A 13,437-nucleotide genomic window follows, 5' to 3' on the forward strand; every position below is an offset into this window, starting at 1 on the left:
ATAAGAGAGATGAATTCTCCTGAGTGGGGTATTCTGGTAGGTTATCAGAGGACAGGGTTTTTTTCTTACTGGTGCCAGATACTGTCAGGGACACACATAGTGATAAGATGTGGTCCCTGGCTTTAAGAGTTGTGTAGTTAAATATTAAATAGGGCCTTAGAGCAGTCATTGGCAGATCGGTCCTGCTGTGGCTTTTGTGCAGCCCAGGAGTTAAGAATGGTGTTTTACAATTTAAAGGTTGTTTTTATAAAAATAACATTTTGGATATGTGAAATTATATCAAATTTTAGTACCTATAACTACATTTTGTTGGAACACGGCCACTGTTTCTTTCCCCACTATCTGTGACTACGTTTATGCTGCAACAGCAGTTGAGTAGTTGTAATGGGGACTCTTTGGCCTAAAGTGTTTACTCTCTGGCCTTTTACAGAAACAGTCTGCTGACCCCTGGGTTAGAGGATGGGAAAGATTCGAATAAAGTCAGGGAGAAGAGAAAGACATATTGAGAGGTAGGGTTTCCGGGTGGGAATTCCTGCCCATTCTAGGGAATTTTTTTCCCACTTTCCCATTCCTGAATCTTAAGAAAAGTTGGTCGGGAAATGGGGAAAATTGGCTCCTTGAACCCAGATGATTGGTAGTATTGGCCGTCACGTTGTGGAAATGATTGATCGTGGAGAACGGAAAACAGATTGTATCTCGGGATTTGGGAACGGGAAAGCGAAAAAAATTCCCAAGAACGGTCCCGCCTGGAAACCCTATTGAGAGGCTTAGTTTGAGTTAAGAGAGTGCGACAGTGAATACTGTACATATAGAAGCTTTAGAGCTGAAATGATGTAGCTTAACCTTTTGTTTCACACAATAGGCAGATGATCAAAAATCTTGTCAAAGTCCACGTGACTCAGTAGGGGCAGTGTACCTGGAATGACTGGAACAGAAGCTTTGAGGACCTTAGAGGATGATGAGATTATTGCTGGGGTAGGCCTAGATCATGACCGTCCTTGCCCTAGAGAAATGAAATTTGGAGAATAAACTAAGAATGGACTTCATTCTCTCTCTGACTATAACATTTCTTTTATCTCTTATATTTCTAGAAGACCTTTGAGCCCTACTTCGAGATTTTGGAAGTATATTCTACAAAGGCCAAGAACTACGTAAATGGGCATTGCACCAACTATGAGCCCTGGCAGCTAATTGCATGGAGTGTCCTGTCGACGCTGCTGGTAGTCTGGGTATATGAATTTGTCTTCCAGCCAGAGAGTAAGTATACTGTCCCCTCTGTAAAGGTATAGTGGAGGTTCATTAGCTTTGGAACTCGTGGTTGACCGATTGGACTAATTTCTTGTCTTTTGGTTTCGTTCTGATTTTTAAAAATCTGTTTAAATGGAAGCGGGGACATTGTCTTCTGACTGGGAAAGTTATACTAGGACTCTTGTGTAACTACCTCTGCTTATGCAGATTTTTCTGGATTTGTAGCTTACATAAAAACTCCCAAGAAATTAGCCATTGTTAAGTATCCACTGATATCTCTGAGTGTGGCTTAAACCTTCTTCAGTTTTAGTTTCTTGCCTAGAACGTAATTGTGTCACCTGAAGTTCCCCAAGCAGGAATTTATTGTTTTCATTTCTGGCCATCCTTTCAAGATTATGTGAAATGGAAACAGCACTCACACAGTGATCATTTAAATGTCTGCCACGTGCCAGACACTGTGGTAGGCATCCTAGGATATCTATACAAGCAACAGAGGTCCCTGTCTTCTTGAAGTTGAACTTTCAATGTCAGGGGACAGTATACTTTGAGCTTTTTTGGTAGTGCCTCAGGGAGCTAGAGTGACATGGGGAAGAGGAGGCCACTTCTAAGAGTGCATTAGATGAGAAGTCTATTAGCAATCAGTTTGTAAATCCTCCATCCTTCCTAAGATCCTGCCCCCCCCCCCCCCACACACACACACATACCCAGTTGCATGTTACCTCCCTGTAAATTACTTTCCCTCCGCAGGCTGTGCTTGGTAAGTAAATGGTAGGAGTGGCGGTGGGTGTTCTGTAACACTCCCCTGTACCCCTTCCCTCTTCATTCTTACTAGTAGGGCATCCAACTTAACTTCCTTGGGATAAGAAACCCAATAACATTGAAGAGATTTGCTTGTCGTTTCTCATTTGTTTAAAATTTCCATAACTATTTGCTTCTCTGATAACATCTGTTTGAAGGATCTCTTTAACTGTTATTTTTTTTTCTGCTTTTCTTCCTCTTCCCCCAGGAAAGTTAACTTAGAAGCTAGATTCTATTTTATCTGTACCATCCAGATAGCCATCCAGCCATTCCAGTAACACTATGTAGTAAACATTGCACTTAATTAAAGTGGAAATGAGACATGACTGCCCCTGTCTAAATTTCAGTTCACTCCAGCTTCCAAAACCCTGTCCTCGGTTTCAGCTCTGAGTCTGCGCAGGATTTCCTCATTAACTCCAACAAATTAGACTAATTAACACTTCTGCTGCATCTGCTCTGTGGTTTAGAAATGGACACAACCCTTCTCTTTCTGCTCAGGCTTGTTCTTTTCCTGGGAAGCTTTAGATTCAATGCTGCCCACCATCCTCTCCTTCCAGGTGAAGTGACCTAATCCAGAGCACTCTAAGGCGTAGCAATAAATGCACTTTTTTTCATTCTGTATTTATTGTGATAAGATATATAACACAATTTACCATTTCACCCATTTTAAGTGTACAGGTCAGTGACATTAAGTACATTCCCATTGTTGTGCACCCACCACCACCATCCATCTCTGGAGCTTTTTCATCACCCTAAACTGAAACTCTGTACCCATTAAACAGTAAGTCCCCATTGCCCCCACCACCCCTCTCCCGACAGCCACCATTCTATGGACTTTTCCTTTTAAGGTAGTACATTTGTGAAACCAGGTTAAGGTTAGAGATCTTGAGATTTATATTTCATTGCTATGATTAGTATTAGCTTTAGGTGTTTACTTCTGTTTCCAGTTCTGCAGCCCGTGGTGCCCTTGTGCATTTTGCTCCATTGGTAGAAGCACAGCCCTCTTGGTCTGGTACTTAGACTGCCTTTCGTGTTCCAAAAAGAATGTGCTGGCCTCTGAGCATCCTATGGGAAAATTAATAGTAGCTGTGTGTAAATGGGATGTGCCTTCTAAATCTTTGTGAGCTGAACTCCAAGCCATTTCAGTTGTTTTCTTTCTAATAACATACAGTTTCTTATTACAAAAGTAGTACATGTTCATTATAGAAAGTCAGTCATATAGATAAGCCATAAGAACAAAATTAAAATTTTGCTACCTAGAGATAGCCACTATTTATGTGTCTGTATTCCTTTCTGTATCCTAATCAGACTGAACCATACCAAATGTAGTTTTTATAGGTCAAACATTGTTTCGTATAGTTTAACACATATATACACAACACACTCCTTATTTTGTAACTTCCAGCTTGAATTTTAGGCACATATAAAAATGTCTTCCCTCCAGACATTGGGGGTCATTTTGACAGAAGTGCCATTTTTTTCAGCACCTCCCTCATGTAGAGGTATTCTACATATCACTGAACAATTGAGTTACTTTTAGTATATTGCTCTAGAGGAGTCTAAAGTATGGACTAGTGATAAATTTTGCTGATTTTGAAACTGAATACTCTTCAGGGAAGATGATAATTCTGGAACACGGGATGATTCCAGGGTAAATAAGAACTGGAAAAAGCAGAAAGATGGGGATGGGAGGATGGGCAGGGGTGAGCTGCTCTGTAAGGTGTTCTTTCTTCCTTAATTCTGCTCTGCTCTGTATCAGCTCAAATCGTTACAACTTGGTGTTGGTTTTAACTGGTATTGTCCATTGTTCACAACAGAAATCAGTTACGTGGTAGGAGGGGATGATAAACTCGCCCAGTTTCCAGCCATAGCAAAACGCTTATGTTGCCTCCTCCTAATACAATGGGCATAATAATACCTGCCTTACCTTGTCATAGGGTAATATGAGGATCAAGTGGCATAATTTGAGAGGAATTTGTGAACAACATGCATTGTTGTTCTTACACTGGCATTTCCTGTTTGATTGCCTTAACACGTCCTAATTACTTTTCCTTCTGTACCTCTGGGAACTTTTACTTTTGAGATCATCTTTTTGGGTCATGACCACATGATCTTATCAGTTTTAATTTCTCCGTCTCTGATCCTGTATTCTGTTCTTTTAACCCTGTACAATTTTATCCCACCACTTTCACCAAATTAGTCTATTCTTTTGTCCTCTACCCGGTCACTTCTGGAGACCTGACTCAACTTGCTGATTTTTTTAGATCTCTTTCTACCTCATTAATTATTTCACCTATTAAATAAGAAAGTGGTTCTGAATCTTTACAGCTTTAACATTGTTAAAAACGCAGTTGACTCTTGAACAATATGGAGGTTAGGGGTGCTGACCACCAGCACAGTTGGAAATCCATGTATAACTTTTGACTCCCTCAAAACTTAACTGCAGTCCCTCGATATCCACAGGAGATTGGTTCCAGGACCCACCGCAGATTAGCAGAATCCGTGGGTGCTCAAGTCCCTATGTAAAATGGCATAGAATGATGTGTACAGTCGGTCCTCTTCATCTGCACATTCCCAACTGCAGATCAAAAATACTGTTTTTGATCCGCGGTTGGTTGAATCCGCTGATGCAAAAACCAGGTACATGGAAGGCTGTAGATTTATTGAAAAAAATTCGCGTATAAGCAGACCTATACAGCTCAAACCCATGTTGTTCAAGGGTCAACTTTAGTCAACTAATAGGCAGCTTAACTATCCAATACTACATTATACTCATTTGATGAACTGTTAAAATATGTGAGAAGAATGTACAATATTGTACATACTATGAGATCTCAGCTATGTATCACAGTGTGTAGAACATAAGGCTGAAAGGAAATACTCCAAAATTTAAACAAAAAAGTAAGCACAAACAAGTGGTTTCAATCCTTTTGTCTTTATATTCAGTCTGTCTTAGTTACCTTGTCTGTCCCAGACATTTACATTCTTGACTACAGGTGGGCACTGTCGGGTGAGATAGAAAGGCAGGGATGCAGCCTAAGCAAAAACCACCAGGAAAGATGCAAAGCATCATGTAATGAACACCAGCAGGAGGTGCAGACATGTTCTGGGGTTGTTTGGAGATGCTCCTGGTGGCCCGAGACATCGGATGCCCAGCTCTCCCAGGAATGCAGTAAAAATTCATACTCAGTTCAGGCCTTGGCTGAAAGCTAGGTCTTACACACATTTGGGATAGCTGGAAATTCCTGCTGTGTACCTGAAGCAGCGTGTAGCCCTGGGAGCCGAGGACTCAAAAAACAGAGACTTCATTTCAATCCCTGCTCCGTCACGGATTTGATCTGTGGTCTTGAACAAGTTATTAATGCTTTGGTCCTTTGTAGCCTTTGGATAGTATGTAGTACCTTCTATGCCAACCTCAAAATCTTGTTGTCAGTGTCAGTTGAAATATATTGAATGTGAATTCATTAAAGATGGAACAATCTATTTTGATGCCGTGCATTTATAATTATTGTAATTGACAGGATCAGAATTCCGTATTTGTCCAGTGGGCTGCCTGACTGACGGGCGTCTGATGGGTGTCCGTGATATTGAAGGCTTTTTTAGGTCCAGAAAGTGTTGTTAGGATGAGAGACCAGAGCCTAGATCCTGAAAAAAAGCACGGGTTGTTCATTTGTTTTGGGGGAGGGAAGAGAAATGTGGGGCATCTGGAAACCTTGGAGAGGTAAAGAACTCTGAAACACGTGTGCCATTTGACCTAGCAATTCTGTTTCTGGGAATTTATCCTGTAGGTATTCTTATGTATGCAGTATGGTGTGTGTTGCAAGATTATTTATTTCAGCATGGTTTGTAATTTCAAATATTAGGGACAACCTAAGTGTCAATCAGGAAAGGGCAGGTTAAATAGATTATGGTACATCCGTGTAATGAAATACTCTGTAGCTATAAAATGAATGAGGAAGCACTGATCTTTAAGAGAATATTCCTAAACAGAAAAGCAAGGTCTAGTACAGTGTTAGGGTATGCTACTTGTGCGTGAAAGGAGAGACAAATAAGAATAAATTTTTATTCTTGTGTATATGCATAAAGAGATTCTAGAAGGCTGTTACAGTAGTTAGTTTACCTGGGGGAAGGATGAGAGTCTGGGGCTAGATGAGAGAGAAACTTATAACTCTGTGTGTGTGTGTGTGTGTGTGTGTGTGTGTGTGTGTGTTTTACTTTTTGAACCATGATGTATTCTTTATTTTAAAAATTAAATTTAAAAGGTTTTTTGTTTGTTTGTTTGTTTGTTTGTTTGTTTTAAAGGAAAGAAACTCTACCTTTGTGATCTGAAAGCAATTGAGATTGCGGAGGACATTTTTGAATAGTTCATACATTATGACTAGCTTGTCACATCCGTGGATGTTTATTTGGTTAATAGAACCATTTGTTTCTTCTAGGTTTATGGTCAAGGTTTAAAAAGAGATGCTTTAAGCTCATCCGGAAGATGCCAATTATTGGTCGAAAGGTAAGTGGAACCTGTGTAGATCTGCTTCCTCTATCGCACCCCAATGGTGATATCGCTTTCTATTTACTGAACTCACTATTCTCAAGTCGTGTGTGTGTGTGTGTGTGTGTGTGTGTGTGTGTGTGTGTGTGTGTGATTTTTTTGTCCCCCACCTCCTAGGAACATTTGACAATGTTTGGAGACGTTTTTGGTTATCACAACTGGAGGGGAATGCTGTTGACATCTAGTGAATAGTGGCCAGGGATACTGCTAAACATCCTACAGTGTACAGGTGTGCCCCCTACAACAGAGAATTATCTGGCTCAATATGTCAGAAGCGCCAAGACTGAGAAACCTGACTTAAGGCTTTTTCCAACACAGGTGAGCAGAGGAGAAAGGAGATGTCTGTTAGAAAGAATTTGAAGTTAGAAAACCTGACAGAAGTAACACGGTGCTTTGGAGCAGTATTTGCCTGGGCTGAATTTAGATGTTTATCCAGGATAAACCATGTAAACCACGCTTACATGGCTTAGAACAGGGCTGGCAAACCTTTTCTGGGCAGGGCCGGATATGAAACATTTTAGGCCTTGTAGGCCATACCGTGTCTGTCACTCCTCAGCTCTGCCCTTGAGGAGGGATTGCAGAGATGGGACCATAGGTAAAGGAGTGAGCCTGGCTATGTTCCAGTGAAACTTTTTAATTAAAAATAGGTGTAGGCCAGATTTGGGCTGTAGTTTGCTGATCTCAGGTTTAGACACTTAGATAATAGAGCTATTCTCTTGCTCTTTGTACCTATCCATAGTCTAGTATGTTCCATTCACTGTATCCTCTGGACCCTCACCCATGCTGAGGATAAGACAGTCACCTCTGTACTCTTCCCACAGATTCTTTATCGCAGATGAAGATAAACAGGGCAGGCCCCACTGCAAGCTTTCAGGCAGCAAATGAGCCCTGGGTGTCTTCAGTTCCCCCAGTACCCTGCCCCACCCCTCAGCTTTCCTTCAAGCTTTTTTTTTTTTTTTTACTTTTGGCTTTCAATTCCCTTTCCCCTTTCCTGACCAAACCAGAAAAGATGTCAGTTATATTTCAGCCTTTAACTGAAATCCATTTAGACTACTGCGCTAATTCTCCCAAACTATGTATTTTTGGGTTCATTTCCTTTGGGGAAGTGGAAGTCATAACTGGGGTGGAGAAGAGGCGTGCATGAGAGTGGATAGGTAGGCTTTTATTTGACCCCAAATTATATTAAGCCCTAAAATGAAATCCTTATAGAGTAAGGGGTAGGGGATAGGGAAGATAGAAAGAATGGACCGGAGCACAGAGGATAATAGCATTTCCCCTTATCAGCCCCTGTATTTTTTCTGCCCTTATTCTTCACACTTTGCTCCTTCGATTTCAGATTTCGAGACAATGCTAGGGTTCCAGAACCCATTCTGTTCTCTTATTATAAAATAACAGAGTTGGAAGGGACTCAGAAACGATATAATCACCTTTAATTTTTTAGAAGCAGATTTTGAGGCTCAGCGACAAAAAGTTATTTGTTTTTGCGTGAGCATGTGTGCACTCCTCTCTCATTCATTCACTTACATTCACTTGTGCAGCCCTGCTCTCTTGAGCACTTGCTCAGTGTCAAGTACTATTCTGGGTGCTGGGGATGTAGTGGTGACCAAGACCAAGTACTTCCTCGGGGGCATTTAGATTTTAGTAGGACAGACAGAAAATGAACAACTAAACAAATACATAAGAATTTCATTTTGAAATAAATGCTGTGAAGAAATTAAAATGTGATAGAAGTGCCGAGGTGAGAATTAAGGGTGGGAAGTACTTGGCTCTGCTTTCTCAGAGCCCTCTCATTATCATTTTTTTCTGTTTTATTTTATTACAACAGCTCAGTCTGCATGGAAGCTCAGCTTTCCTAGTTTGTTCCTGTTGCATGGTCACCCTTTATGTAATGTAATTCTTTATTTACAACTTGGGAAATATCGTCACGCTCATCACATGCCCGGACATTGCCCAACAGTGTGGATTCTGCTACCTGCCAGGGCCTTCCCATGAGCCCGTTGGAAACATGTTTTAAAGGAGTGGCTTTCCCTGTGGTTTCACCGAGGGCCACATCTAAGATCCACAGCTAGAGATGAGAAACTAAATGTCTGGAGTGAGATCATGTGTAGATATCACTATAACACACACAAACTGACATGTAGCCACTCTTCCCCAAACCTAGCAGCCAAGCATCTCATTACAAATAGCAGCCCCGGCCACCCTACCTCCTTACTCTGCTGTTTCCACCCCCAGCACTTTTCATTACCTGACTTTTATTTTCTGTCTCTACTACTAAAGAAAAGCTTCATGAGAACAGGAATTGTTTTCACTGTGTACTGCCTCAGTTTGTGTTGTTCCCTATGTATTCCTGGCCCACAGGTGGTTCAACAAATATTTATTGAGTGAGTGAACGAAGGAAAGAAAATGCTTCAGAAGCTGTTGCTATGAGGCTGGAAAAGAAATAACTAGTTATTTCTCTGTGATAAATTATGTAGCAGAAAGGATCTTAGCTCCTCCTAGCACTTCAGGCTGTCTACAGCCTGCAGAGATAGAATGCAGTCTTCCTGGCACTTCCCAGGATGTGTCAAGCTTATATGTGGGGAGCCGTGCAGAGTCCTGATTCCTGCGCATGCTTTCGGAAGGAGCTCATCACTTGCACAGCACCAGAATCCCCTTTACTGCTGCTTGGCCTGTTTTCTGCCTGGCTATTGTTCATGGCTCTAGTGTGTGTCTCGTAGCACACACACTGTAACTGCTGCCAGGGCAGGAACAAAGTCCAAATACTGCCCTCAGAGCAATGCTGACATTAGCAAATCAAACCAAGTAAAGCAGTGGTGATCTCGACATGGCAGAGGAAAGGGCGGGGAAAATTGAGTGCATTTTTGACCTTTAGAGAGCAAGTTGACTTTTCAGACTTCTAAGAAAATGTTGCACATGCTGGGAAATAGCTGAACAGTCAAACTGTCACCATGTCTCTCTAAGGAAAAATACCACCCTTGTTCTGTCGCACTTGTACGGTGGTGCTCAGGCTTTGGCAGCCGACTTGGTGTCATAACTGGTTCGTCTACTGTCTGTACTGTATTCTTCCATTCTTTGTTAACTTTGTCTGTCTTATCTTTGTAGATCCAAGATGCATTGAACAAGGCCAAGGATGATATTAACAAGAACTTGTCATTTCTGAAAGTGGACAAAGAGTATGTGAAAGTTCTGCCCTCCCAAGGTCTGAGCTCGTCTGCAGTTCTGGAGAAGCTCAAGGAGTACAGCTCGATGGGTATGGTTCTCGGCAACACGCTACCTGCTTCATTACCTGGCTGGGCTGTCGTTTAATGTTTGTGGGGGTGAAGAACAGTCCGTCACTGGTACTCATACACTCTGCAGGGCCCACTTCCTGTCTCGAAGGCTGAATTTCATATTTTAAAAATTATATTTAGATTTATCCATCCTTCATTCATAAAGCAAACATATCTCAGACAGTAGAACTTGGTTCCATTTCCTTTGGTAAGGTTCCATTTCCTGAATAAAACAGATACATTTGTTTTCTAAAAAGAGAATATGTGTAATAAAAATGAAGCATAGCTCCATTACAGAAATTGTGAGATCCTGCATAAAGTCACAGAAGAAAATAAAATGTCACTATAATTACCTCATCAAAAGATAAACACAGATGATGACGTGTGTGTATTTGTGTGTGTATGTGTATCAGAATGTTAATAGTGTGTTGTATAATACACAAACACACACACACACACACACACACGTACACACGAAGGATAAATGCACCAAGTAGCTTAATGTTTAAAGAGTACAGCCCATGGAATCAGCCTGGATTCACATCCTGGTTTGTCCACTTAAAATATGACCTTGGGTGAGTTACGTAATTTCTCTATGCCTCAATTTTTGTCTCTCTACAATGAGGATAATAATAATACTTAACTTGAAAGGATGATTATAGAAATTAAATGAGATCATGCATGTAAATGTATAAGACCACGCATATAGTAAGTGCTCAATAAATGTTAACTATTAACACAGATGCATGTTTGTTACAGCTTAAGGTCATGTTACAAATATGTTTTTAAAGTAGGCTTTTTAGTTTAGCATAATTTCAGATTTATAGAAAATTTGCAAAGATAATACAGAGATTTCCCATATATCCCTTGCCCAGCTTCTGATATTGACATCTAAAATAACCATGGTACCTTTGTAAAAACTAAAACATTAACATTGGTGCAGCACTATTAACTGAAGCACAAATTCTTTTCCTATTTCACCAGTTTTTCCACTCATGTCCGTTTTTATGTTCTAGGATTCAACCTAGGATACTACGTTGCATTTCAACAGATGCATTTTAAAATGTCTGATTGACACGTGTTGAGTTTTTGACATTGGCTGGTACAAAGACACAGTCCAGGATTTTATAGGTGGTATACAGCAGGGATTAGTACTGAGACCTGTATGAAGGATTTCTGTGATTCTGAGTGCTGGCTTATGCCACCATGTTTCCTCCCCTTCCATTTTTAAGTCACTGTCCATTGCCATACTGTGTAGCACCAGTAAAAGAACAGGAAATGAAACCATGTATTCTACTTGTGAGAGTGGTGATCTCTGGTCTGAAGACATGCCTGGTACAGAGCAGTGTCCTCTCAGGAAAGAGGGAAAGTCAGCTGGCTGCAGGCCAGAGTTTGGCAGATTGTGAGAGATTGAGAGATGAGTCTGGATAGTCACTACTCAGTCCTGCTCTCTTGTTGGAGCTGAAGATCTTTGCTTTGCAGAGCCAGGGCTATAGTTTTCAGTCAGTGTGTTCCTGCATTTGCTTTCTCACTACCACTTTCATTAGGGCACAGCCACGTGGTAGCAAAAGGACCTGAGATACCCCCATTCTCAGATATGTTGGTGTAACATAGACTCTCAGACAGGAAGGAGAAAGTCTGACCTTACATTCCAGTCAGGAGCCTTTCCCCGGGGCTTTGTCCTGGTGCTGACAGTGTACCTGATCCGGAATGCTGCAGCGTATGTTGTTGGAAGCAGGTGACTAATTCTGTGTGGGTTTCCAGGCTCGTCTGAAGGAGGGGCCCCTGAGACTCCGATGTCTCGTTGTGGCTTGTCTAGTCATGGATTCGGTTCCCTGATTCCAGCCCTGATATTGAAATTTCACTTTTGTGTTGCTCTTCTCTGCCAACTCTGCTCATAACAATTCCCACACTAATTCTGACTGGATCGCAAGGGGGAGACGAAGGAAGCATTGCAAGAAAAAGGTCGAGCTACCATACAGAGAACAGGAAATGAGTATATAAATAGAGGGAAATTTTTCCGCTGTTAGCAGGCAGCTGGGGATGAGGACAGCATTATTATTGGACTGTCTTTATTCTATTTGGCTGCGGTGGGTACCTTTTCCATACTGTTGTTGATCGTAGTTGATCACCTCTCACCTTTATTTTGCTACAACAGCTCTATGGGAACGCCTTCTTTCTTGATGTAATATAAGGACGTCTTTGGATTTCCACTCAAACTTTTTTTTGTCTTTTGTATTCAGAGGGGTTTCTTCACATTTCTGCTATACTAGAACCTGCCTTCCCAAGTCTCTGCTCACTGACCCAGTGGCCTTAACTCTCTCTACAGATGTCATGTGGCAAGAAGGGCGAGCCTCCGGCGCGGTGTACAGCGGGGAGGAGAAGCTCACCGAGCTCCTCGTGAAGGTGAATGCGCAGTGCTCGAAGGGGGTGTGTGTGGTCTGTGCCAGTTTAGGGTACCTCGTTGTTTCTCCTTAACTTTTGTCATTTTAAAATTACTTAAGAAATGTTTACTGTTAAAATACAACTAAAGAAGCCTAGAAAGTTTCTCTTCAGCCAAGCAGCTGAATATGTGTAATAGTGTCAAAGACATCTTCCATCTGTAATAAGTTAAATACCACTTATGTTTCCAGGCTGTAGGCACCCTGTGTAGAAAGAAGGTTACCAGGGAAGATAGTCCCATCATTTGAGATTATTAATGATGAGACATATTTTGTTTGATAAGAGACAAGGGATAGAAACTTGGCCATCATTTCCTGTACTGCCTGAGTCTCAAATCAGATGATCTGAGAATGAGTGGGGGTCTCACTTGTAATTAAGATAACTCTCATTTTTTATTGATTTTAGAATTGCCTTTAGCACTTTTCATTTCTAGTCAAACTTATTTTTGGAGTCCCACTTTGTCATATAAAATTAGCATTGACTGATGGTCTCTGAAGTCTTTGTGTTCGATTATTATAATCATGAGACTGCTCATACCTTACTAACTATTCCAGGTCTTGCTCAGCTGTGTTTTGACTTAATGCTCCGATCTTACTTCTGTGCTTAAAAATCCTTCACTGGCTTCCCATTCATTATGTACGGGATAAAACGCAAGCTGCTTATTTGTGTACCAGAAAATACAAGTCCCTTCCTGACTCAGCTCCCACCTAATTTTTTTTTCAATCACTCCTATTATGACTTTCCCATGTAAACATTGATTTCCGTCTTTTCTCTTGACAGAGTACACCTTGCTGTTAGGTTGTTTTCCTTTCTCTCCTTCATTCCTCCCATTCTGAATGATGAATGTTCCATGAAGCAGACAACTCCAGACCACTCAGGATGTTCATTATTCCCTCTTTGAAGGCCCCTTCCCTCATGTACACACATCTGGCGTTGCACTTTCAATAGTGGCTTTGCCAGCCACTCTTCTAAGTGCTTTGCATGCGTTTGCTTATCGCTAGAACCCTTATCAGATCAGTGCCGTAATTATCTCCTGTAGCATATGAGGAAACAGCCTCAGAGAGGTCATTTGACCTAAGATTACACAGCTAGAAGTGACAGGCAAAGCTAAGACTTCAAACTGGATCTGATTAG

At 41.3% G+C, this 13,437-nt stretch overlaps 1 protein-coding gene across 2 annotated transcripts in view; it reads left to right on the top strand.

The window, feature by feature from the left end:
- Positions 1–13,437, top strand: part of SGPL1 (sphingosine-1-phosphate lyase 1) — a 51,550-nt gene that overhangs the window by 20,654 nt on the left and 17,459 nt on the right. For both annotated transcript variants that reach the window (XM_019712448.3, XM_019712449.3), the window contains 4 exons: positions 1,092–1,257; positions 6,483–6,550; positions 9,695–9,842; positions 12,191–12,267. In XM_019712448.3, the coding sequence (XP_019568007.3) occupies positions 1,092–1,257; positions 6,483–6,550; positions 9,695–9,842; positions 12,191–12,267 (459 nt within the window). The remainder of the gene's footprint in view (positions 1–1,091; positions 1,258–6,482; positions 6,551–9,694; positions 9,843–12,190; positions 12,268–13,437) is intronic.

Source organism: Rhinolophus sinicus, chromosome 15 (genome assembly GCF_057876585.1).
Source record: "Rhinolophus sinicus isolate RSI-liver-muscle chromosome 15, RSI-T2T, whole genome shotgun sequence".
Classification (NCBI taxonomy): Eukaryota; Metazoa; Chordata; class Mammalia; order Chiroptera; family Rhinolophidae; genus Rhinolophus; species Rhinolophus sinicus.